At 42.8% G+C, this 26069-nt stretch overlaps 1 protein-coding gene across 3 annotated transcripts; it reads right to left on the bottom strand.

Annotated features, from left to right (window-relative positions):
• Nucleotides 1–72: 72 nt before the first annotated feature.
• Nucleotides 73–16668, bottom strand: MFSD9 (major facilitator superfamily domain containing 9). 3 transcript variants are annotated; one of them, XM_049651255.1, is made up of 6 exons: nucleotides 16429–16668; nucleotides 11713–11800; nucleotides 10487–10530; nucleotides 10032–10161; nucleotides 7296–7505; nucleotides 73–3886 (listed from the first exon to the last, which is right to left on the bottom strand). In XM_049651255.1, exons 1-6 carry the CDS (start codon nucleotides 16591–16593, stop codon nucleotides 3096–3098), a joined length of 1428 nt encoding a protein of 475 aa, XP_049507212.1. In that variant the 5' UTR covers nucleotides 16594–16668; the 3' UTR covers nucleotides 73–3095. The 3 variants fall into 3 exon arrangements, with proteins under 3 accessions (XP_049507212.1, XP_049507214.1, XP_049507213.1); XM_049651257.1 differs by lacking the exon at nucleotides 16429–16668 and adding an exon at nucleotides 13918–14830; XM_049651256.1 differs by lacking the exons at nucleotides 10032–10161; nucleotides 10487–10530.
• Nucleotides 16669–26069: the final 9401 nt, after the last annotated feature.

Raw genomic sequence — 26069 nt, 5'->3', positions numbered from 1 at the left:
TCATGTGGCTCAACCTACATACTTCGGAAATTTTACACAAGTTACTCAAGAGCTTAAAAACAAAACAACGCAAACTTTAACACAAACTTTAATTGAGCAGATTTAATTTCCCTGAGATCATATTCCATTAAGTCATACAAATACTGTCCATTAGACCAGTGGTTTTAAAAATTTACTGTACATACAAAGCAGCTGGGTATCTTGTGAGAGTGGTTCCCAGCAGCTCTGTGGTGGGGCACAAGTTTACACGTCTAACAAACTCCAGGGGATGTGGACGTTGCTGGTTCCTGGAACATACTTTTGAAGAGCAATACATTGGACCGTGTAAGAGGAACTCCAGGCATATATCAGTGGTACTGTGGGTTTGGTCCAGACCATCGCAATACAGTGGATATTGCAATAAAGCGAGTAAAATGCATTTTTTGGTTTCTTATGTATAAAACTTATGTTTATACTATAGTGTAGTCTATTAACTTTACAGTAGCATTATGTCTAAAAAAACAATGTCCATACCTTAGTGAAGAATACTTTATTGCTAAAAAATGCCAACCACCCTCTGAGCTTTCTGTGAGTGGTAATCTTTTTGCTGGTTGGAGGATCTTTTCTCAATGTTGATCAGGGTGGTGGTTGCTGAAGGCTGGGGTGGCTGTGGCAATTTCTTAACGTAAGACAGCAAGGAAGTTTGCCACATCGATTGATTCTTCCTTTGCCTTGAACACTTATGGGCCACGGTAGGGTTGTTAACTGGACCCATTTCAGTACTGTTGGGTCTCAAGAAATAGGGAGGCCCGAGGAGAGGGCGAGAGACAGGCGACCAGCCAATTGGTAAAGCAGTTGGAACACATAACAAGTATTGATTAAATTCACCATCTTATATGGGTGTGGTTCATGGCACCCCAAAACAGTTATGAGAGGAAAACCTAAGATCACTGATCACATATCACCAGACCAAATACAGTGAAAAAACTGGAAATACTGTGAGAATGACCAAAACGTGACACAGAGACACAAAGTGAGCAAATGCTATTGGAAAAAATGGCGCAAACAGACTTGCTTGATGCAGGGTTGCCACAAGCCTTCGGTTTGTAAAAAACACAGTATCTGTGATGCACAATAAAATGAGGTGCAATAAGACAAAGTATGCCTGTATAATATTTCTCTAAAAAAACATAAGTGTGGAGAATAATGAAAATGTTTCTCTACTCTTCTATACTAAGATCAACCCTGGTTTTCGGGATTTCCAGAGATCTGGTTAATTGTAAAGCCTTAATAAATTTGTAGGCTTTATTTAACTTCAAAATTAAAGTCCTATGATTTGAAACATTTAATAATGACTATATTAAAGAGTGCCTAAGAAACTTGTCTATTTCTGAGTGCACAGAAAGGATAATCTTCGGAGAAATTCTACTTCATTGCATAAACCCATGATTACTTCTTGTCTTTTGAGTCTAACCTCTATGATGATTTGGTGTGCTCCTTAAGGGCCAACACCATTGTATATCATATTTTGGTTTCACCAAAAGCACTTAGCGCTTGTATAAAAGTTCACAATTATAACATTTAATAAAAAGTTAATATTTTCTTTGCAGCCAGATAGGAGAAAGGACAACCTTCAAACATCCAATTAATTCTTTCTCATAAAGGTATGAGTTTACCCCACACACAACTTCTAAAAATAGAGAAACATTTTTTTTTCTGCTTTACATACTAGTATTAACGTTACAACTGATTAGTGTACTAAAGTATCATTTACAATTATACATGTGTTAGGCTGAGAACAGGAATAAGTTCCTAGTGGACCACTTAAAAAGAATGAAGGGGATATGAACTGTGGTAGTTTGGGTGAGGAAAATAGAAGAGGCTCCAAAGTAATTTTTATTAATGGCTGACATCATCCAAATAGCAAGAGCCTCGCAGATGCTCTTGGGAGTTTGTACCAACCTTCACTCTGGGCCTCTTGGCTGGACCCTGGGGCTCTACTTTTGGAATGGCAGTTTGGGCCTAGGAAAAGGCACACCAAAACATTTCCCTGTAGATCAGCACAGCTCTTTTGTTCCCAGTCGTGATAGTAAAAAGAGATAAAGGAAATGACTTTTAACATAAGATGCTGTAGAACTAAGATCCCTCTGATGAGGCAGGACACCTGACTCTTACACTGCATGAGATGTCATCTTAAAGGCATTCCTGTGCTTTGGCTTCTCCACTGGGCTCTACCACCATCCAACTGATGCACCTGCTGGACCACTGGCTTCTGGGAGCAGTTCATGCCCGATAATCCAGCGAGAACTGGCCAGACGAACAACAACCAGCTCTCTGCAGAGCGTGGGGCTTCAGAGGCAGTGGACACAGGGGACGGGGCCCAGGAACCTGTTTCTCCTATTATGGAGCATGACTGCCAAGAACTCGGGGAAATGTCACACACTGTGATCGTTTAATTTTAATAGTTCGAACTGGGTTAGCTATTCATAAACACAACCAAGTTTCTGGCTTTTGACTTGACTCAAAACCAGTATGGTCTCTGAAGGATCCTTTTTCTGCCTCCATGAGAAAGTGCAAGCGGTGCTGATAAAATACAGGTTTCTGGGCCTTCCTGAGGCCCCCCGAATCAGTCTCTGGGGCCAGCTATCTGATTTTCCCGGTTTCCCAGGGGGAACTAGAACTCATAACCTTGTTATGACTTGAGAGAGTGACAGGCGAGTTTCAGTAAAGCAGCTTCTTCCATCTCTAGGATTCTCATAGCAGAAAGGCCCCCTCTTAGTTTACGCATTTTGAGATGACACCTGTGTCCCAGTGGATCACTTTATTAACGGGATACCCTAAGTTTTACTTAGCAGGGGAGCATATCACCTTCTGTTAACCTACCACCATTCCCCCTCTCCCAAAGCTGGTAGTGCTTTCCCTGGAAAATTTTAACCCCACTGGTTGGGTGCGAAGAGGAGACTTTTACAGAACGTTTAATACCTTCCCCTTTGACAAAGATGACTTCTGATCATCCAGCAGGATGGACCTGGACGTCTACCGACGCGGCACACCCGCTGGGGAACCATCCCTCCTTCACAGCCTCGGAGTTGGTTTCTTGCCCGTCCACTTCCATTCTACTCGCTTTTTAATTTGTCTCTGCCCCCACGCCCATAGCGGGGTCTGTTCACTGACATTATGAAAATCGCCACGAGGGCCAGGACAGCCCCCAGGCTGGGGGGCCCGCATGGGCTGACCTCCTGCGCGACCCCCGAAAGGAGGGGGGCGACGATCCGGCCCACGGCCGTGACCGACTGCCCCACACCGATGACGGTGCCGCTGGCCTGCGCCCCTCCCGCGGCCAGCTGCAGGTCGGTGATGCAGGTCCTGCCCACGGCGGTGGAGACGGCCAGCAGCGAGGCGCAGAGCACGGCCACGGCCACCGTGTGGGTGGCGGCGTGCAGCAGCAGCAGCACGCAGGTGAGCGCGCTCGAGTGCAGCAGGACCGCGTGGCCGTTGTGCCGGTACAGCCGCAGGATGGGCCCCAGCGCCAGGCCGGCCAGGGCGCCCAGGGCGCTGCTGTAGCTGATGAGGTAGCCGGCCGCCCGCGGCCGCACCCCGAAGCGCTCCTGCAGGCCCACCATGAAGTTACTGTAGTAGAGCATGGCCGCCACGGCCATCAGCAAGCGCACCATAAAGATGTCCCACATTTCGGAAAATATCAGGCTCTTCATGTCCCGCAGGGTGGAAGCGACCTCCACCCAGGGCGGCCTGGCAGGCTTCCCCCTGGCCCTGCTCTGGCAGGGGGCGGCCGCTTCCTGCACTTCGCAGTCTGTCTTCCCCCAAAGTGCGGGGTTCTTACCCACTGGCAGGCCTTTCTCTGTACTGGTGAGCTCGGCATCCCGCCATGGAAACAGCCAAACCAGCCCTGTTAAGACGGCATAGGATCGGTCACAGCAGGCTGCACGCCCTGAATCCCACAGCGCCCCCATGGGGGTAGGGTGAGCAATTGTAAGGGATTGCTACTCTGTATTTCTGTATTAGTATGTTTACCCATCTGTATTTTTGAATCCAGTTTTTAACTATTCCCACAGCTCCTTCTACCCCATTTTGATCGCAGAATTCTGCGATTCACCTAAAAAAACCAAAACCTACACCTACAAAATGTTCACTTTTTTCCCATCTCAAGAGCTGGTTTCCTATATCATGCAATATCTAAGTTCTCATGCTGTATGTTTAAATTCTTCCCATCATTACCTTCTAATTCTCCACCTATCCACTATCTACCTACCCATCCATCCACCCATTCATTCACCACCCGTATTTCATCCGTTCGAATACTGAATATTTATGCTTCCTAAATGCTAAATTCTGTGCTGAATAGTAGGAATATATTAACCAACAAGACCAGGCCTATATAATCCCTGCCCTCAAGGAATTTAAGTCTAAAAGGGGGTTTGGACAAGCAAAGCAACTGGATTACAGGGTAAGTGCTAAGTTAGGGAAAGCACAGGATGCTGTGAACAGAGACAGCCAGGGAGGGACAGCTTGACGCCCAGGACCCATCAGAAAGCACCTGCTTGGATCTGCCCCTAGTCAAGGCCATCATGTGCTTTCGTGAGTCACACCTCAAAATCTCTGGGGGTGCCATTCTCACAGACCGTGATGCATGACCTGACACAGCAGCTCCATTCCTATTCAGATAATCCCACCTCCACCCTTGTGACTGGCACATTCCTGCCATGATTGTTTTATTTATCCCATGCCATCCAAGTAGAATGACCTATTGGCATGGCCAATCCATGCCCCCAAATGTCTTAAAACTGAATCCCAGCTTGCCATTCTAGGATATCTTTTCCAAACTCATGCTGTTGGGTTCTCAGTCTTTCCACACTTAAATTCAACTTGGACCAGTGACCATTCAGGCCACTTCATGCTGTTTTCAGCAGCTACATCTGTGTGTGTGGTTTCTCCAAATATAGTACAGGTGGACTATTACCCAAGGACTAATTTATGACAGGAAACTAACCACACAAGAATGCAGGCCTGGACTTTCCACCTCTTCTGATCTTTAAAAGGGCCCTTAGACATTTCATAGAATCTTGATAAAAATGAGAAAGGCTTGTCCCTGGAAGACTGAGAGGAAGAGTATAATTAAAATAATAATAAGATGATAATCATGACAGCAACTAACATTTACTGAGGGCTTCCCATACTCGACTCAGAGGGGTGAGCTGCTTGTGTGCAAGGCCTATGGTGTTCGTCCTAACAAGCACAGGAGTGTTGTCACCCTGTTTTACGGATGAGGAACTGAGGCAACCCACCCAAGGCCCACGCTAAAAAGTGGCAAAGCAGGAATCTGAATCTAAGTCTGTTAGACTTCTGTCTGAAAACAGAAATCATGGAAAAAAGACATAAAAGGCCTTTCTCAGGCAACGGGGCAGATCAGACAGAGGATACGAGAAGCTGAAGGGGTAAAGAGGGTTGAGGAAAACAGTTGAAGTTGTTGAGGGGAAAAAAAACAAAAACAAAAACAAACACCGTGCACTGAGTTCAATGCACTGTTAGGCCAAAGCCCTGTGTTAGACAGTGTCTGCTCTCCAGCCCCTCACCCCCCCCTTGCTCTCCTCTGCTATTTCCTGCATCAGCTTGGTCCAGCGACCTCCACATTTCTTAAGAGTGTAAGATAAACCCCTATTACTTTTTTTAGCCATTGTGGTTGAGAACGCTTGCAGGTGAATGTATCCCTGACTCAGACCCATTCACAGGCTTAGGTGAGGGCAAAATATTAAACAGCAGCACCGCTGGAGAATCCAAAACAGAACTCCATAATCATGTTCTTCGTTTACACACTGACTTCTGACTTCGAGTGCTATCGCATTCATCACATTCCTTCGTGTGGGAAGGTACCTGGCCACACCAACTGGTCAGGTGCTTAAAGTATTATCTAGATTTACACTAATCCATCAGACCTCGCCTCCTGGTTGAGGTTGCAGGTTAAACTTCTGGCAGGAAATCATAAAGTATTCGTGTGAGGACTGACACTGAACCCACGAACTCTGCTTCCTGAGTGTGAAATCCTAGCTCAACATGGAATTCATCACTCAATGTGGAGCCTTGAATACAAAGACTGAAAATGGTGCAGTAGGTTAGCGTTACACTTAAGAAAAACTGAATAACGTGAATCACTCTTCTTGCTTATAAAGTTGTTCATCTGGGGCGCCTGGGTGGCTCAGTCAGGTAAGCGTCCGACTTCGGCCCAGGTCATGATCTCACGGTCCGTGAGTTCAAGCCCCGCGTCGGGCTCTGTGCTGACAGCCCAGAGCCTGGAGCCTGTTTCAGATTCTGTGTCTCCCTCTCTCTGACCCTCCCCCATTCATGCTCTGTTTCTCTCTGTCTCAAAAATAAAATAAATGTTAAAAAAAAAAAAAATTTAAAGTTGTTCATCTAAGGCTCATCCACGTCCAGTCTCTGGGCAAAGAGGTTCATCTTCTTTGCTTTAGGTAACTGACCCTGTATTCAGGGGCTCACAGTCCAGTCAGTATTCTTTGATTCATCAAATATTATTGAATTCAGCTTTATGCCTGGCATGTTCTGGGCAGGAGTGACAACAATGAGCAAACCCCTATGCCTGTGGTGTTTACTTTCTAATGGTATGTGTGGGGAGGTGGGGAGGAGAGGGACAGAAAGAATAGATGCAAGAAAACAAATTTCTAATATAATTTCAGAAGTGCTGTCAAGAAAATGGGAGTTATTTTAAACAGGATCATCAGGGGAGGCCTTTCCAAGGAAGAAAATATTTGACACCTGAATGATAAGAAGAAAGACCCAGTAAAGATATTTGGGAAGAATGCTGTAGGCGGAGGAAAGAGCAAATTGCAGTGCCCTCCTGTGGGAATGAGCCTGGTGTGTGTGAGGTCGACCAGGAAGCCAGTGTGGCTGATGCATATGGAGGGAGGTGGAGTGAGGGGCAGGGCCAGCTCACCACTACGCTGGCTGTATGAGACACATATGTGCTTTTAGCATGATGGAAAGACATGGGGGGGGAGGTCTGTAGCAGGGGCTGAAGTGGTCCAACTTCAAATTATAAGTCTACTTATTCTAAGGTGAGGGGTGAAGGGGGTTAAGAATATGCTTAACAGGATGAACACGGAGTCATGTACAGAATGGCTGAATCACTGTATTGTACGCCTGACACTAATAGAACACTGTATGTTAACTAGAGTGGAACAACAAAAATCCGCCTATTTTAAGAACAACAAATTGTACGGAGATAAAAGTAAATCAGTGTGAATGCATAAACTAAACAGTCTTCTTATGATGAAATGTCAACTTACCAGCATTGAGAATGAAGACAGAAAAACAGATGAAGGCTGTTAGATAAAATCCACCATCTAACTCAGTAAGATATCCACCAACCATGGGGCCCAAGATGAAGCCCACACCAGAGGCTGCATTGAACTGTCCAATTACTAGGGGTCGTTCCTTCTCTGCAACCAGATCAGAGAGCAGAGCTCTTGAAATGGAGAGTGTGTGTTTAAAAATACCTGTAAGGGGACAAGAAACATGCTCTGTGACATTTTTCAGACCAAAAGTATCTTGCGTTTCATCTCTATCACTGACAAGAGTTCTAGTCTCCACTCTCTTCGAATGTCTAAGCTCTGCAGTTTGATGCCTCCGTGACTGGACTCCCGGTCGAGCCCCACAGTCCTAGTTGGTCAACTTATCCCTGGTGGTGAAGCCCTGGATCCTCAGCTTCCCCACCTCCCACCCTGACATCCCAGTATCTCCGGTCCTCTCTGTTAGCCAAGTGCAATTCATGGTGGCTTCTCTACAGAGATGTATCATTCTTTATTCATTCATTCTGTGAATAAACATTCACTGCATACCTACTATACGTCTAGCATTAACTTTGACCCTTGACACAAATGTATCTATCTTCACAGAGCCTGTGTGTATGTGTGTGTGTGTGTGTGTGTGTGTGTGTGTGTGTGTGTATGTGTATAAAGGTGATAATTGCTACAGAGAGAAACAGAACAGGCAAGAAGGATAGGGAGCAAAAATATAAAAATATGATGACACGGTCATCTAAACAATACCAACTGATTTTCTATTAGCGAGAGGGTTATGAATTGGTTGACTAAACAAACTGAAAGCTGTGACATGGCTTAATAAGAGATTCAATTATATGTTACAACTTCATATTCCTCCTACTTCTGCTGATGTATTTGACTTGTCTGCGTCCATACTTCCATATGCTGAACAGACTGTGCATTCTGGTAACACAGCTTGCCCACAATGTCGATTGATGCATAGCAGGCACTCGATCAATGCTCCTGCAGGGTCTGCCTGAATTTTCTCCCAACTGTGATGTAACACAACAGTTTCCAACGATCTTCTTGAAAGAAGTTTAACTCCGCACATCACTCTGCCAGCACACTGATGGTGAGTTCTATACCCAGCTGTGTCTAAACATCAGAGAGGGTGTTTGCCTGATAACCAGCCTCTCTGGGAAGCAAACTTATAAATCCCTTTGGTAATTAGGTAGAGACTCTCTCTAGACCTATTTCCTTGAATGTGAGAAAGGACGGGGCCGGAAGATGATTCCTAAGAGGCTTGATAGATTATGTTCCTGTGATTATAGTACTGTGTTTATTTTGAAATGATACTGATGTCGGGTTCACCTCACACACCTAAGGAAGGAGGAATGTGGTGAGAGTATGCGGTGAGCAACCCAGACTAGCTTTCTGGTACATTTCAGAGGCTGGGCTAGGGGACAGACGGAGGAGGGGAAAACCAAAGGTCTGCTTCTGGTACTTCAACCTCCCTCAGGTTCACCTTCAGGATACAAGGACCTGAATCTACACAGGACATTGCATGGCACAACCCCGGCAAGGCTTCCCAGGGCTCCCTCACATCCCCGGGCCACCAAGCACTGTAGAGGTTCCCATAGCAAGAAAGAACTTTTATGTATAGCTCTCCTGTTGGCAAAGAGTATGACGTTCACCTAACAGAACTATCATTACTCAAACCAGGCTCACGTCATATTAAATAAAAACATTTTAATGACTGTTCACATCCAAAGCAAAGACCTTCATAAACATTTTTTTTTTTTGGGTCAATAGAAAGGCGCAGCATGAATCCTGGAGGGTAAACTCAAAAGACTTGAAGAGTAAGAATGTATGTGATGGAAATGGGGTGAAAATCCCAAATAAGGTGATCATTAACTGCATGTCAAAAGGACTTATTTTATGCTCTGTTCCTTTGGGGTGTTAGTTAAAAACAAGCAGCTTCACTGAATATGGGCAGAGGTCCAGTGCTGCAAACTCGTCCACAGGGCAGCAGTGTGTCAGTGCTCTATTGAGTAAGGGGAGAAAGAAACACTGAAACTCCAGGGCTCTCACAACTGAGAAAGGCAAAGAGAATAAAAAGCTTCCACAGGAACTGCCTACACACCACACTATGACAGCATTCACAAGTGGTGTCTCAAAGAAAGGACAAAATGTTTCAATGAATGGACAAAATAAAAGCTATTTCGAAAATGCCAGAAACATTCAACGTCAGTTTGGAAACAGAAACCAACCCATGAGCCACTACATTGTCATCCTAGTCTCTCCCTCAAGCAGCAGCCAGATTCACAGAAGGCTGTGGGAAAGCCATAGCCATAAATCTCCACTTGAAGTCAGGAAGCCCAATTTTAAAACCATCAGCTCGCCAAGAGAAAGAACAGTAACCACAGTGCTGGCCAAAGACGTTGAACAAATTCTTACTTATTGAACGCACAGAGATCAGATCGATGGGAAGGAGACAGGTCTGTGCAGCCGCGTGATGATTCACACCGACAGACGGCAAGGGCTTCAGACGGTCATGTGCAAGCTTTGGAGCTCGGCACGAGTTAGCAGAGCCTGGCTGATACGAAGTGCTCCGCCACCAGCAGCGGCTGTTGTTGCACTCATGCTGTTGTCATTATTCCCTTTTTTACATAAGCTCTAATCAAGAAGGGAAGTCTCTTTCTACAGATACATGTAACTGACTTATTTTGAGTGCACACACACACAAAGGCAAGGACTCACCCACAGGGACTCTAGCAAGGACAAACAGGAACACATTGGTGGATGCTCCAAGAATCAGATAACCCAGGGCACTGAACAGAATGCACACCAGCAAGGAAGACCGTCTTCCAACCACATCACTCCAGCAGCCCTGAGGAAAGCAAGGAACACAGCAGGTCCACCACAACTATGGAAATGCCCCCAAAATGTTTTTAATTATTTTTAAAAGTTTATTTATTTTTGAGAGAGAAAGAGAGAGATCATGAGTGGGGAGGGGCAGAGAGCGAGGAGACACAGAATCCGAAGCAGGCTCCAGGCTCCAGGCTCCAAGCGTCAGCACAGAGCCCGAACTCATGAATGGTGAGATCATGACCTGAGTTGAAGTCAGACGCTTACCGACTGAGCCACCCAGGCAGGTGCCCTGAAATACCCCCAAAATGTGACCCAGATATGTTGCCAGATGGGAGATAACTTACCACCAATGTGCTAGAAAAGAGCTGCAAAATGCCATAGGAGGAGCCTACAAAAGACATCCGTAAATCAATAAAATCAGATGGACCCATCACAAAAAATGGATTAATATGGTAACAATTACAAAGAAATTAACAGAGAAACACTGGGGGTGGGGGGAGGACCATTTTTAAAAGGAAATTACCCTTTTTTTTTCAGTTGGAAGAGTAAAGCAATACAATTTTTAATAAAAGACCTTCAAAATAAAACTGAAGGAAGCAAAAGAGAGACTAAAGGTAAGGGCCACCCGCAGGGACTCTGACAGAGCGGCCTTCTCCCACTTTGTGAGGATGTGCACCCCCAGCTGAGAAGACTGAACAGAGAGTACTTGGGGGGAGTAGAAATCTGAAATCAGCAAGAATTCTACTGAGTCTTAATCTGCTGTATTATCTCATATGCCTCCAACATTCCAGTTTTATAAAGAACTGACAATGTTTTACAGAGCGCTTTTACCCCCATTATGTCAAATAACACGTCCCTTCTGCTCTGCATAAATACCTTCGTGCTGCTGTGTGGTCCAGTATGATTCCACCTTCCAAGGAAGTACAAATCAGGGCATGGAGGACTTACCAAACATTTTGTACACAGCTGTCCCCAAACATTTGCTTATCTAGCCTGTGAATTACCAAGGGCTCTCAGTCTTAACAGTTTCTTGTACATTAGCACAATCCCAAGCCCTATTTCCTGTCTCTTGGGTGAGTCAGTAACTTGCAGATGTGCAGTTTTTATGCTGCACAGGTAGAGGGACCCTAACAACCCCCTAAGATATGCCGGTGGTGGTGCAGGAAGCTTACAACCAATCTGTCAGGGCTCACCCCAAATCCCTTTGCCACATGGCTTGATTTCTGTAGGTTGTGTTTCTCTGGTTTCTCGCATTAGGTTACAGGTTCCTGCAGGCAGGAACCTACCCTTTAACATACACAGCCAGCTCCTTGGAGAGGCTCAGGAAGTACCTGTAATGTCACTCGTGGTAAGGGGAAGGGGATAATGCTAAACCTCAAAACCTTTCTGAACACAGGTAATCTAGGAAAAGACGAACTGCATTTGCTCCAGGGCAACATTTTTCAGTATTCTGAAAATCCCTTTTATCCCCTTTTCAATTTACCTTTGGGTAACTGATTTATTTTTTAGGGTCTTAGTCTAGAGGATTAAAAATTCAGCACTCTGAAAATGTGCAATATTAACTACTCACCTACTATTCCAGCAACTGTTGGACTTGCTCCAAGAGACTTGACATGAAGGCTCAATAAAGGCACGACCATGCTTACACCAAACAAATCCTAAACAATAAAACACTAATTACCTCCGATTGAAACTGCAGCTTAGGTGTTCTTGAAGTGGTAATCCTAATAACAAACTGATTAAAAAAAATAAAAACAGGGGTGTCTGGGTGGCACAGTCGGTTGAGTGTCCGACTTTGGCTCAGGTCATGATCTCACGGTTCACGGGTTCGAGCTCCGCGTCAGGCTCTGGCTGACGGCTCAGAGCCTGGAGCCTGCTTTGGATTCTGTGTCTCCCTCTCTCTCTGCCCCTCTGTTGCTCATGCTCTGTCTCTCAAAAATGAATAAATGTTAAAAAAATTAAAAAAGAAATAAAAACAATACCTAAAATTTTCAGCAAACAAGAAATCATAATTGTATCTGTAGCATGCTACACTCATCAGGTTAAAGTTATCAAAGAATCAAAATACAATGATAATGTTATAAGAATTGCTACGTGTAAATGCCTGATCCCCATAACCTAGAATCATTCAACCTCAGCTTCTCTGTAATTGATCCTTAATACTCAAGGAGGCTATGAGACAGAAGTTAAATAAAAAAAATGTTTGTGTGTAATGAAGTGGGAAAGGAAGTAGGGATAATGCATATTCCTTGGCAAAGCATCCCTTGCTTAATAATATGAATTTCCTCCCAAAATTAGGGAAGGCAACTAATCATGGTTTACAGCCTTACAAGGTAGTATCTGAAAAGAAAGTCTCAGCAAAGCAGGAAGGAGAAAGACAGCTGGAGTAGCGGGGAAAGCCAATGTTTCGCAGCTGGGTCAATGAAAGTGCATGGGATTTGGGGTCAGACAGTTTTCAGTTCCAGCTCCAACACTTCCTAAGCATGTGTGCTTGGAAAGTTATTGAATGTCACCAAGCATCAGTGCTGTCATCTGTAAAAAATGGGGATAATTTAATACCTGTCCGGTAGAAATATGATGTACATTAAAAGACATAATGGATGAGAAAGGTCTAACATGCAATAGAAGTTCACACATTTTTTCTCTTCTCTGGGACTGGGGATAAGTACTGATCCTTCCTGCTAGGTATTCTGAGTGAACAGATAGATTGTTAATTTTTCCTTTAAGTTTTGTTCTCATTCCTACTTTACTTGGTTACTTTCTACAACTGGCTTAGAAGGAGGAAAGTACATTGGGCATACACACAGTTTTCTTTATATTCAACCCGAATTCCTTTTGTTATAATCCTGGTTAAATACAAAGAAAGAAATGCATGAAAAATATTTTTTTCTTTGAGCCACAATGAATCTTTTGCCTGCCTCTTCTCCTGGTGGCTATACCTTCACCTAATTTTAGAAACATGAATCTCTAAATGCACTTTTCAGTGGCCCTTTTTCATGGTGACATCTTTAGGTGGCCATATAGTTACTATCCAGTGTTCTTAAATAGCCCATAAATTTATACAAGAACTACGGTTTATTATTTTGATATTAAGATTACTTAAAATTTCTTTTGGGCCTGAGTCAATGCCTTGTGGGGTTTTCTGTCAGCTTTGTGTCATCAGCCTACTGATGTATCGTATCATTTAAAAGACACAAAATACATCAGTTACCTACTGAATTTTCTGATCTGTCAGAAAAGGAAACTCAATTGTCCAACAAGATTTTATTTTCCAAAAACTTCCCAGTGCCCCTTGTCATTTAACTTTCAAAACGTTATTCTAAATAAAGGATGGAAGAGAAATAACTAAGTAGGTTGAGATTTATGGAAGGTAATAAGAAAACATAGGCTCATGTGAGCCTGAAAAATATTATGTTTCCAAGGAGGCTGGTGTTAGCTCTTTTGGGAAGTTGTGTCGTAAAACTGTCTTCCCTTGTACTATAAAAGGCAACCTCTCTCTTCCCGTGAATCCACGCGCTCTTCAAAACCACCCACATTGCATGCGCTTTGAATGTTGCAACTTGTCACGTGCCTGTAACCATTTATAAGGAAATCAGGTGAGTGGGGATCGCTTACACCTTTCATGGGAACAGCTACATCTCTGTCAAAACGGGTGAATACACTGTCCAGGATCTTTTTCAGGGTAGGAACCCTGAAAGTATTTTGTGATGAGTAAATTGCTAATAAGAGAATAAGAGACCTGACTACAGCTGATTAAATAAAATATGAACCTCACCGTGTATCTGGAGGAGAGGGACTGAAATCACAGATCTTAGCACCATCTTAGAATGGTAACCGAAAAGGGTCCAGAGGGCCTTCTTGGTCTTCCTTCTTAAACAAGTTGAAACCCGGAAGCCCAGATGAGAACTAAAAACAGAACACTTTGGCAAATGACTTCTTTAATCTTGTTCCCTTCCTCTCTTATTAATCCAAAACCATTTTCTCGAAAGTCTTAGGGCTCTTTACATCTCTAAATATATTAAAAGTAATAACTAAGTTATGTATAATATTCCTTAGATGTTACATAACAAAGAACCATTAGATCCTTCACGGATACCCAAAGCTGCACATATTTTAATCGCTTACATTTTCCATTAAAAAAAAAATCCCTATTCTCTTTTAACTTTTGGGAAATCTTACATTCTCCCCTGAACATATTAGAGACCTGATGATTCTCTTGAACAAATTATTAAAATTTTACATCAGTCTTGCTAAATGAGACTCACTGTGTGCACAGGGCATACACAACATATGAGAAGCTCTGAATATTCAAATCTGTGTTGGGACGCTGACTGTGATGAATGATCTGTGAATTTATTTAAAAAACTCAAACAATTTTGAATTTTAGTTCTTGCTGGTTTCTCTGAACTCCAATCCGGACTTTCCAGGGGAGGGCCCAAATCCTCTTCCTCTGGCAGAACCAGACGGTAGTACCATATGAGAGAGGGAAGCAGTAGCTTACAGTACCCAGCTCCTACCAGAGGGTGGATGGCAGCCAACTCCCTTTCGAAATCTCCAGAACCACTCACACTCAATAGTTTTGAATTCTGGGTGACTAGAATGGAAAGTGGAAGAGGTATTTACACCCTGAAACTGAACTAAGATTAAGGAATGTCAAGCTGAGGCATTCTGGAACTGGAGGCACTAAGCCTGGGGCGGGGTAGGGTGGGCAAGGTTAACTGTAGGCAGAGTTTCTGTGTGAAGTGCTGCCCTCCTGAGTGCTTCATGGCTCTGTGTTTACAGTGACTTGGTGAAAATGCTTTCATCATTGTCTTAACTATTAATTCAACATTAAAACTGTACAGGCTGATGAACACCTTGCAGTGAGGAGGGGGCAGGGAAACTGCCTTCCTGCTCCTCTCCTAGCTGAGCATGGCTCAGCATCCAGACTCTATCATACTGGGGAGCAGTGGTCTTAACCTGCATCTGGGCAGAAAACGATAATTCCTCTTTGCCAAGACCTAGTGACACTGGGGACTATTCACGGCCGAGGCAGTCTTCTCCCAGGGACGTTTAACCTGACTAGTTCCTTTTGTCATCAAGATACAGACTCAGCAAAGAGGAAATCCTACCGGACCTTTGTCCCAATTCTCCCCTAACATGGATTGGCTCACAACCAGATCAAATGCACCAGGTCTAGACTTGGAAAGAGAGGAGTAAAGAGTTGGATCTCGGGTTCCTGGAGATAATGACCCATGAACTACCAACACAAGCTTACTAGTAAGACAGTTAAATTCTTCCCAGCAGGGACTATGTATTACAATGATTGGAGCTTTAAAGCATCTACCACATAGCAGCTTTTCTGAAATTCTATCAATAATACATGGATGGATGTATGGATGACTTCCTCCATCGATGCTACACTCATCTTTCTAAGCTTTCCATTCTACATTGGAAATCATAACAACCGCCGTTTATTTAACCAGGACACACGCACAAATCATGAAAAAACCAAATCTGCGTTGTCCAATCTTTGTTGAAGGGCAGATGTGTATAATTCACTGTGGTTTGCATTTTTTTTGGTTGGTAATACAGGTGTGCTGTTTCGAAGGGACACATGCACCCCTATGCTTATAGCAGCCCTATCCACAATAGCCAAATATGGAAAGAGCCCAAATGTCCATCAAAGGATGAATGGATAAAGAAGGTGTGTGTGTGTATACACACAATGGAGTATTACTCGGCAATCAAAAAGACTGTGGTTTGCATTTTTAAACACTCAAGTCTACCAGGAATCCTAGTGTAAATGTGCCTAATTCTCTCCAAGTGGGGTCATCAACAGAGACTTCCCCGACCTGGACTGACATAAAGGCCTGTGTATTCCTAGCACATTTACAGACACCAGATCAGCTGGACTTCCTCAAGCTTGCCCACCAGCCCTTACTGTCCACCCTGCATGCGCAGTACCTACCACAGCATCTAACACCTGGGGTCACCTTTGAGCCCGGCTGGATCACAGATCACACTTGAGGCTGGTGCTGGGGGCCTTTCAGAGGGCAAGAGGGGCACAGGAGCTGCGAACTGGGCCCTCCAGAAAGCGCTTAGGGGCAATAAAGCAATATGGCCTGGCAGAGCGAAGGGGTTTAGGAGCAAGAGGAGGCTTGAAAAGTAAGGAAGCACCACCAGGCGGATCGCAGGTTCCCAGCCCTGGCTGAACCTTACCACCGCTCGAGCTTCAAGAAAAAAACCACTCCTAATTGGTTCAAGGTCCAGGACGCAGCCCTTCGACCTCAGCCCCGGAACTCACCAAGAAGCCCACCAGGTAAAGGCAGAGCAGGAAGCGGCGGGCTCTGACGGCACTGGCGCCAGGAGCCCGCGCCTCAGCCCCGGCACCCGGCTCCTGCCTTGGCTTCCGGGTAGCCGAGGCCGACCCCCGGGCGGAGGCCAGGCCGCGGCGACCCCCAGGCTCCATACGAACACTGGCTGGGGGGTGCGGCCACCGCAGCCGCTGCCGGGAACCGCCCCCGCACGCCAGCCCCGCCCCGAGCGGAAGCGAACGGCGTGCGCCTGCGCAGAGGGTAGCTCCACGAGGCTGCGCGGCGGTGGTCCGGGAGAGGCGGGCCCCGTGCGCAGCCGCAGTTTGGGCCCGGGACGCGGAGCTGACGGCGCGAGCCTGTGGAGCGTGAGAGACGCGCCAGCTTTGTTGTGGTAATGATGATGTTTTATGTTTCCAAGGACGGGAGGGTTCAGTAAAGAGCTTCACCAAAGAGTATGCCCCCCTCCGCCCCCCGCCCCCGCCCCGGGTGGCGGCTGCCCAGCCTGGGAGACTCAAGACTTAGGCTCTAGTGGGCTCTGAGTGACGTGGAGTAGGTTCCTCTGGCCCCTCCAAACTTCGGCTTGCCCGTTGGAAAAGCAGCGGAAATAATGTAGATTAATCTCAGAGAGCTGTGAGGATCCTGCAAATGCTTCCTGAGCCCGAGGGGAGGTTACAGTTGCCTGGAATAATTAATAATAAGCATGTAATAAATAAACGTGATAAATCAGAAACATACAATAAACAAGAGAAGAACACGATAAATAAAATAATGTGGTGACAAGTGGTAGAAGAAAGGCCCTGTTTCCAGATGAAAACTAAGGCCGGGAGTGAGCTGCTTTCTTTTGGAAGCTTGGGAGAGGTGGCATGTGTATACGTGTGTGTGTGTATATATGTGTATGTACATATATATGGCGGAAACTTTCTGAACAGAGTAATCAGGGAGATAAGCAGGAGGCAGGATCGATCATTCAGGACCTAAAAGGCCCTGGCAGAGCTTTAAGATTTTATTTTGAGTGCAATGAAAGGAATTAAGCAGTGCATGACGCCAAATAGTGTGTATATCGATCACTTGGCACAGGGACTGACATATGGTAAGTACTTAATATTAATTATGGTTATTAGCCCCTCTTATTAGGAACTTAGTTCCTACTCCTCTCTCGGTCTGAGATTTTGATGAGAAATCTTAATTTAGTTGTGCAGGTTGCTAAATGCCTACATCTGTTGGATTTGATCTTGCAAAGTTTGTCGTGTGAAAGGGCACCGTTTAGGAAAGAATGAGATACTGAAATTTAGAGTGGAGATGTGTGGTTGGAACCAGATGAATCTGACAAGCTTGAGCCCCCCACCCAAGTCACTCTGAGCCTTCTTTGCCTCTAGAAGTAATTTGCCTTCTTGTATCCAAGGAAACTAGCCTTCCTGTGCTTCCTGAAGTTTGCATGGTTAACCCATCCGGGGTAGGTGCTTTGAAGAGGAATACTCCTGTTTCTCAAGACCCATTGAAACCACTCACTTTTCACTAGATAGATAATGAGGGTAAAATCTCAGCATACTCCAGGGGGCAGGTAGACACTGTGACCTCAGAGAAAATTGCTTACACACCAAAAGAATTGAAAGACTGCTAATATATAATCAGCATACCTTGGAAATGTATAGGGTAGGAAATTTTAAGTGTGTCAGATTAAGGAGGGAAAACTATAACACTAGATTAGGCAGAATTCACCAATAGGAATGCACTTACTAGGTTCCAGATGGAATGTGTTTGCTTGGAGAGCCAGAGGTGGCTTTCATAGTTTGACTGGTTGGTTGACTGAAACATGGCCTCAGAGGTTTCTTGGCATAATTTGATTATCTTGGGCTGTCAGAGGTTTCCTGGCATAATATGAAGAAGGGAGTCCGAAGCTTGAGAAAATAAGTGTTATAGTGGATTTATGATGTATGACCTGCATGCCTAACCCCCAAATACATCCCATGAGAATGCCTGGAAGGCACTACCTTAATTAGGCATTGAGGACTATGTTAGTGGGAGAAGCACTTACATTCTTTCTTTCTTTTTTTTTTTTAAGTTTATTTTGAGAAAGAGACAAAGCATGAGTCCGGGAGAGGCAGAGAGAATGAAGGGAGAGAGAATCCGAAGCAAGCTCTGCGTTGTCAGCATGGAGCCTGGCATGGGGCTCGAACCCATGAACCGTGACATCATGACCTGAGCTGGAGTCAGAGGCTTAACTGACTGAGCCACCCAGGAGCCCCACACTTAATATTCTTGAAGAGGCTTGTGATTGCTCTCTTTTGTAGGCTGGGTGTAGCTATGGGTGATACTGCTTTTGAGGTGATATCCCTAGTTTAAACGGAGGTAATAAGATCCCAGATTATTAGAGGCCAGATGGCACCACTTTGACATCAAAGACAAGGTGGGCATATTTACTGTAAGAGGTAACATGTACCAGTGATCAGAATGCCTTGGCCTTCAGGAATCTTTTACTATGGCTAGTTGACTGTAATATCCCTAGGAATGAAATAACCTACTAGAGTATTGCTTGTGTTATATAACAGAAAAAACTCTAGATTTGGTACCCAAAATCCTAACTTGATTTGCTATAGGAGAATCACAGCCTCTTACCCAATACTAGACACAAATCAATTCACAAACAGAGCCCCTTGACTCAAGGGGAGTCTAGGTAACCTTAGGTGGAATGTTGAAGCATTCACATGAGTATATACCATAAGTCTTCCTCCAGACTTTCCCTTGTGGAGCCTGCAGCCGTTATTAGAATGGGAATTATGAAAAAGGAAATACCCAGATCTTTGGAGAATTATTAGACACTGGCTTCAGATTGACACTAATTCATAGGAGCTCAAAATGCCACTGTGCACCATCAGTAAAAATGGAGCTGTACTGGTAATCCTGAGTACTATATACTTGATGCAGTGATTTTCTAGGACAACTCACCAGACTCAGTATATAGTCATACACCTATAGCTGAGATTTATTACAGGAAAATGACACAAAGCAAAATCAGCAAAGTGACTTGCATGGGACAAAGTCTAAAGGAAAATAGTAATGAACCTCCAAGTGTCCTATCCCAGTGGAGTCACACAGGATATAATTAATTTCTCCAGCTATGAGTTATGACACGTATGAAATGTGTACCAGGGGAGATCGTTAGAGACTTAGTGCCCATCTATCACCTAACTACCCTAACTACTGTGCAGAGAAGAGTTAACATAGCAGGCCTGTTATCCTTTGAAAGGTCTGCTTAAAATGTTGTCCCTTGGGACAGCTGCATGCAGAAGAATGAGACAGGATCATTTTCTTACACTACATACAAAAATAAACTCAAAATGGATTAAGGATCTAAATGTGAGACATGAAACCATAAAAACCCTAGAAGAAAGAGTCCATGACAAAGTAGCAAGAGTTGCAGAGATGGAGGCTATACACAGGCTCAGTAGCATGGCTTTACTCTTCAATGCATCTTCAATGCCTGATATGCCAACGGCAAAGACCAACATTTAATTCCCGCTATGCTACCATTCCATGGGGGATCAGTCTGCTGTAAGATTGACCGTATCAGAACTCTCTTATTATGGAAGGTGCAGAGATTGATCCTTAGTAGAATAAACATATTCTACGTACGTATTTGCCTTCTCTGTTCATGATGCTTCTGACAACACCACTGTCCATGGCCTCACAGCATATCTTCTCTTCCTTTGTGGTATTTCACATAGTATTGCTCCTGATCAGTGTACTTGTTTCACTACCAAGGAAGTAAAGCAATGGTGTCATCCTTATTGAATTCACTGATCTTAGCACATATCACATCGCCAAGAAGAGGCTGGCCTAATTTAATAAATAATGTCTTATTGAAGGTTCAATTACAGTGTTAGATACCCTAAAAGAATGGAGTTCTGTCTTAAAGCATATAGTATATGCTTTGAATTAGAGACCATTATATGGTGCTGTCTCCCCCATATCCAGAAGACATAGTTTAGGAATCAAATTGTGAAAGTGGGAATAACTCCTCTCACTTGCACCTAGTAACTCACTTAGTCCATTAGTGCCATCTCAGCTACTTTGAACCCTGTGTTTTGAGGTCTTTGATCCTAAGAGGGCAATGCTTCCACTATGGGACCTCACAAAGGTTCTGTTGAATTAGAAGATGTGACCACCACCTGGCCACTTTGGCCTTATGCCACTAACCCAGGAAGAAGAAGGGGTTATTCTACTGGCTAGAGTGATTGACCAATTCTGATTACCAAGGAGAAATTATTGTACAACATTGTTGTACAATGGCATGAAGAAAGACTGTATGTAGAAAACCACACAACATACAAACAAACAAAAATAGAACTATTACAGAATCAGACCCTTCACTGATAAAGACTTGCATCATTCCATGAGGTGAATAACTCTGACCAGTTGATGTTTTAGCAGAGGGCAAGTGAAATTCAGCTCAGGCCATGGTCTCATGGTTCATAGAATCGAGCCCTGTGTTAGACTCTACGCTGACAGTGTGGAGCCTGCTCGGGATTCTCTCTCTTCTCTCTCTCTGCCCCTTCCCCACTTGTGCCCTCCCTCTCTCTCAAAATAAATAAACTTTAAAAAATATTTTCAAAGTTAAAAAAAAAAAGATATAGGACACAAGAAAGCCATAGATACCATATCAACTATGACCTTATGTCCAGTTACAGATGTGAGGACTGTTATGATTATTTGTATATGCTATCCTTCTGTCTTCTTCTTCCAAGGATAATTATATATGTGAGTGATGGAGGTTAACCTTGCAATTTAGTCTTTAGGTAACATAATATTCAGTGTGATTGTGACTAAAATCGGGGAGCAATTAATATAGTCAGTAATAGATACAGTGAATATTGAGACTGTGTCCTTTTTGTTAGGTGGAAAATTATATGGAAACTGAAATATGAATAGAAGGATGTATTTGGACAAAGGATGGACAAAATTATTGATTGATCTCAGTTCCAAATCCAAATATACATATAATTGTCCTGCTCTGTGATACTGGAGCAGAACCCTGTCAAAATTTCTCCTTTACTAGATGGTCTAATGTTAATCTCTTTTAGTAGAAGGTGCTGAGGGACTAATGTGCTTTTCTCTCTTCTTGTTCCTGTGGTATGTGGCAGCCAAAATAGTGTGAAATACCTACTGGTGCTTAGCCCCAGCAAGTTTCAGTGCCACCCAATGCAAGCAGAAAATTCCACTGACATCCCAGCTGGTTTCCAGGTGAACCTCCCAGGTGTCATAGCAAGTAATTTCCTAGGCATTTCCACAGACACACTGGCTGGTGGCTTCCCAGTGAGTTTCATCAGTGTCTCAACCAAGGGCAATAGGTAAGTAGAAGATATAAAGACATCGAAATTTGTTATAGAGAGAAATAAAACTGTCTATATTTCATAGACCACCTGCTCATCTATATAGAAAATACTAAGAGGTCTGTAAGAAATCTACTAGAACTAAAAGATTACAAAATACAAGGTCAATGTACAAATAAGGAATTTTCTTTATATATCCTAGCAATGAATAATTAGAAACTAGAGTTTAAGAAGAAAATCGTTAGGAAAACATTAAATATGAAATAAGGATAAAGTTGACTAAAAATGTGCAGAGAGAAATCCTCTTTGGACCTGTTGAATTCCTGTGCTTCTTAGTGGGCACACCAAGGTGGTAAACCTCTAACCATTCTTTTCTTTCTTTTATTTTTTTTATTTTTTTATTTTTAAAAATGCTTTATTTATTTTGAAGAGACAGAGAGAGAACGAGCAGGGGAGGGCAGATAGACAGGGAGACAGAGGATCTGAAGCAGGCTCCATGCTGACAGCAGCAAGCCTGATGTAGGGCTTGAACTCACGAACCACAAGATCATGACCTGAGCCAAGGTCAGACACTCAGCCGACTGGACCACCTGGGCGCCTCACCATTCCTTCATTTGTGTCATTTTCTCAGAGCTGATTATACAGTTGGTAACCTTGAAAGATGAGGTAATGTCCTTTCACTTATCAAAGGTAAAGCTTACTTTGTCCTTACCAACAAGCTGAGTGTTTCTGAGTTGTGATTAAAAAACACTATCTGTGCAGAATCCATATGGGTCTGCTGCATCACTCTCCTGGAATATGGAAGCAAGAGAAATTGGCATAAACATGCTGGTGTTTTTGCTATTTGTTGCGTCATGAGTAATAAAGTATTTTGTCTCTTATGCAGGGGTCTCATGTCTTTTGTTGGCATCTGTGAAATGGTAATAGGCTAACTTAATTTTTAAATGGCGTAAGATCAAACTTAACACCCAGCAAAGACCTATACACTGAGAGATATGAAAATGGACCTAAATAAATGGAGAGATATACCATGAACATGAACTGGAAGACTGAATATTGTTAAGATATTACTCTCATTTGTAGTATACTACATTGAAACACAACTGCTTGTCATTAGAATGGCTACAGATGAAAAGAGTCGGAGGGATATGGAATAATAATTCCAATGGGAATATGAAATGCCACATCCATTTTGGAAAAGAGATGGGCAATTTCTTTAAAAAGTTAAACAGTTAAACATACACCTACCATGTATACTTCAATTATACTCTGAGATATTTACACAGTATATATGAGAGCATATATCCAAATGAGTTTTGTACACAGATGTCCATACAAACTTTATTTGTAGTAGCCACAAACTGGAAACAATCTATCCATCAAAAGGTGAACTTGCTAAACAAATGATGGTAAATCCATACAGTAGAGTTCTGCTTAGCAATAAGGTACTATGAATTCATACCACAATATGGATGAATCTCAAAATAATTATGCTGACTGAAGAGATAAGATGAAAAGGAATACATGTAGGATTCCATTCATGTAAAGATTTCACAGAACTCTTGTTTCACCTCCCAACATGTAAAGAGCTTGGAAGTTGACTCTTCCATTCTTACCATAAGTAAAAAAATATGGAGAAATTGAAACAAATAACTTTTAATGGAGGCATCTGAAAATTGATGTCACAGGGTAAGCCATCACCTGGGAATCTGGAGAGAGCCTAATACAGACACAGTCAGCCTAATACCAGCAGAAGTTGCTGGAACTAGTAACCCGCAGGAACACTTCCATTGTAATTTTGATGAATTATTGGAGGTTGACAGTTGACTGGCATGAGACTTAAATCTTGGGGGCCCAGTCTCAGGGATACCCATACTCTCATGGTATTTACCAACAGAAGCTCCACACCAGATTTTTATGGTGAGGATTTGAGAAAAGTCCCTGTATGTTTTCAACAGGGAGAGGAGAAAATTTAAAAATTAACACAGGAAAATTAACCATTTTGAAATACACTGAGGGCATTGTCTATAACAAAGGTAAGCTACCAGAGCCTTATCTGACTTGAAAAAGGACAATTAAACAACTCTAGCACCCTCTAACATTTTATTTCACACAAAAGGAGGGGGAAAAGAAGGGGGCCAACATATGCTTCCAAAAGTCATAATCCAAAGACTCAAACCCACTAAAGCATTGAGATTTAATCATAAGGTTATAGAATGTTTTCCCTCTCCTACACCTTATGAAAATATCAACAAACCTTCAGTAAGAGTGCATTACAACTGAGAAACATGTAAGACATACACCCTATTTAAGGACTTTCTAAGGAAACCCGAATACAGCAGGAAAAACAAAAAACACGGGAACTGGAGAAAACTGAAGCCTCTGGAACTTACAGCCATAAACACATTAAATACAGCCTAATTCCTAGCAATATTAATATAAAACCTCACTTTAAAAGCCTAATCACTTGAGCTTCTATTCCCCAATACGTACATGCCTGGCTTTTGACAAAAATTTAAAATGCATGCTAAAGGGCAAGAATGAACAGTCTGAAGAGACAAGCGTCAGAACTAGGCTCACATACGACACAGGCCTTATAATTATCAGAGGACTTAAAGTGACTATGATTAATACATTAAGGGCTCTTATGGAAAGTAGACAACATGCAAGAACAGAGGGACAATGCAAGCAGAGATGAAAACTCTAAAAAGGAATTGAAAGGAAATGATAGAAATCAAGAACATTATAATAGAAATGAAGATTGCCTTTGATGTGCTTATCAGTAGACTGAGCTCAGGAAAGAATCCTTGAGTTTGAAGATAGGTCAATAAAAAATGCCCTAAGTGAAAAGCAAAGATAAAAAAATGAATTTTAAAAATATATCAGAATATTGAAGACCGTTGGGACAATTTCAAAAAGTATGTGATATGCATAATTGGAATACCAGATGAAGAAGAAAGAGAATTATTATTTGAAGTAACAATGGTCTAGAATTTCCCAAAATGGATGACAGAGACCATACCACAAAAGACTCAGAGAACACCAAGCAGGATAAATACTAAAAACCCTACATGAGCTGTATATTAAAAATGCAGAAAACCAAAGAACAACAACGACATTCAAGGGAATCTAATTGACATTTATGAAATACTTCATCTAGCATTGCAGAATACCCATTCATCTCAGGTTTGCATTGACATTCACCAAGAGACCACGTTCTGGGCCTTAATATATACCTTAACAACTTTAGAAAAATAAAAAAGTATGCACAATGGATTTAAACTAGAAATTGATAACAAAATTACCAGATTTTCAACACCCTTGAAAATAAACAACATACATTTTTTTAAGTTTATTTATTTATTTTGAGGGAGTGGGGGCAGAGAGAGAAGGAGAGAGAGAGAATCCCAAGTAGGCTCCATACTGTCAGTGCAGATCCTGACATGGCTCAAACCCACGAACTGTGAGATCAGGATCTGAGCCAAAGTTAAGAGATGCTTAACTGACTGAGCCACCCAGGCGCCCCTAACAACATACTTTTAAGTAGCACGTGGGTCAAAGATGAAGTCTTACAAGATATTAAAAAATATTTTCAACTAAATAAAAATGCAACTTCTCAGAATTGTGAAATAGAACAATTGTGGCACTCAGAGGGAAATTTATAACATTGAATGCATGTATCAGAAGAAAGATCTAAAATCAACAATCTAAGCTTAACATTTTAGGACACTAAAGGAAGAACAATTTTAATTTCTTTCTTTGGAACCAATTTTCTAATCCATATCACATTCTCTTTTCTTGAAGAACTTCCTTTCACATTTCTTATAAATGTAGGTCTGCTGGCACTGAATTCTCTATATTGTATGAAAAGGCTTGATTTTCCTTCCTTTTATTTATTTGTTAAACTTTTTAAAACTTTCCTTCCTTTTACTTATTTTTTAAACTTTTTAAAAAGTTTATTATTTTGAGAGAGAGAGAGGGAAAGAGAGCACTGTCAGTACAAAGCCCAATGTGGGACTTGAACCCACAAACTGCAAGATCATGACCTGAGCTGAAGTTGGATGCTTAACTGACAGCTATCCGGGTGCCCCATTATCACTTTACTGTATTTTAAATGATCCTCTTCTGAATTTATCTCCTACATATTCTCAAGGTGCTTCTTGACATTTGTTACCTTTAGATCAATCATACCCTGAGGAATTTAGCCAAGGAGATTTCTGGTAACTTCTCACATACTTCACCTTTTAGCCAAATGCCCTTTAAGTAGACCTGTTGCCAGTGGATTTCTAACTCTGAACATA

Source organism: Panthera uncia (assembly GCF_023721935.1).
Source record: "Panthera uncia isolate 11264 chromosome A3 unlocalized genomic scaffold, Puncia_PCG_1.0 HiC_scaffold_11, whole genome shotgun sequence".
Lineage (NCBI taxonomy): Eukaryota > Metazoa > Chordata > Mammalia > Carnivora > Felidae > Panthera > Panthera uncia.
This window is presented reverse-complemented; position numbering and strand designations above follow the sequence as displayed.

What these genes read in the sequence shown, in the direction of transcription:
- MFSD9 (XM_049651255.1), bottom strand. Translation starts at nt 16,593, where the DNA reads ATGGAGCCTGGGGGTCGCCGCGGCCTGGCCTCCGCCCGGGGGTCGGCC. An exon ending in TCTTTTCTAGCACATTGGTG is followed by an intron (nt 10,162 to 10,486) that starts GTAAGTTATCTC and finishes TGCTTTCCTCAG; the next exon opens with GGCTGCTGGAGTGATGTGGT. An exon ending in TGTCTTCATTCTCAATGCTG is followed by an intron (nt 3,887 to 7,295) that starts GTAAGTTGACAT and finishes CCGTCTTAACAG; the next exon opens with GGCTGGTTTGGCTGTTTCCA.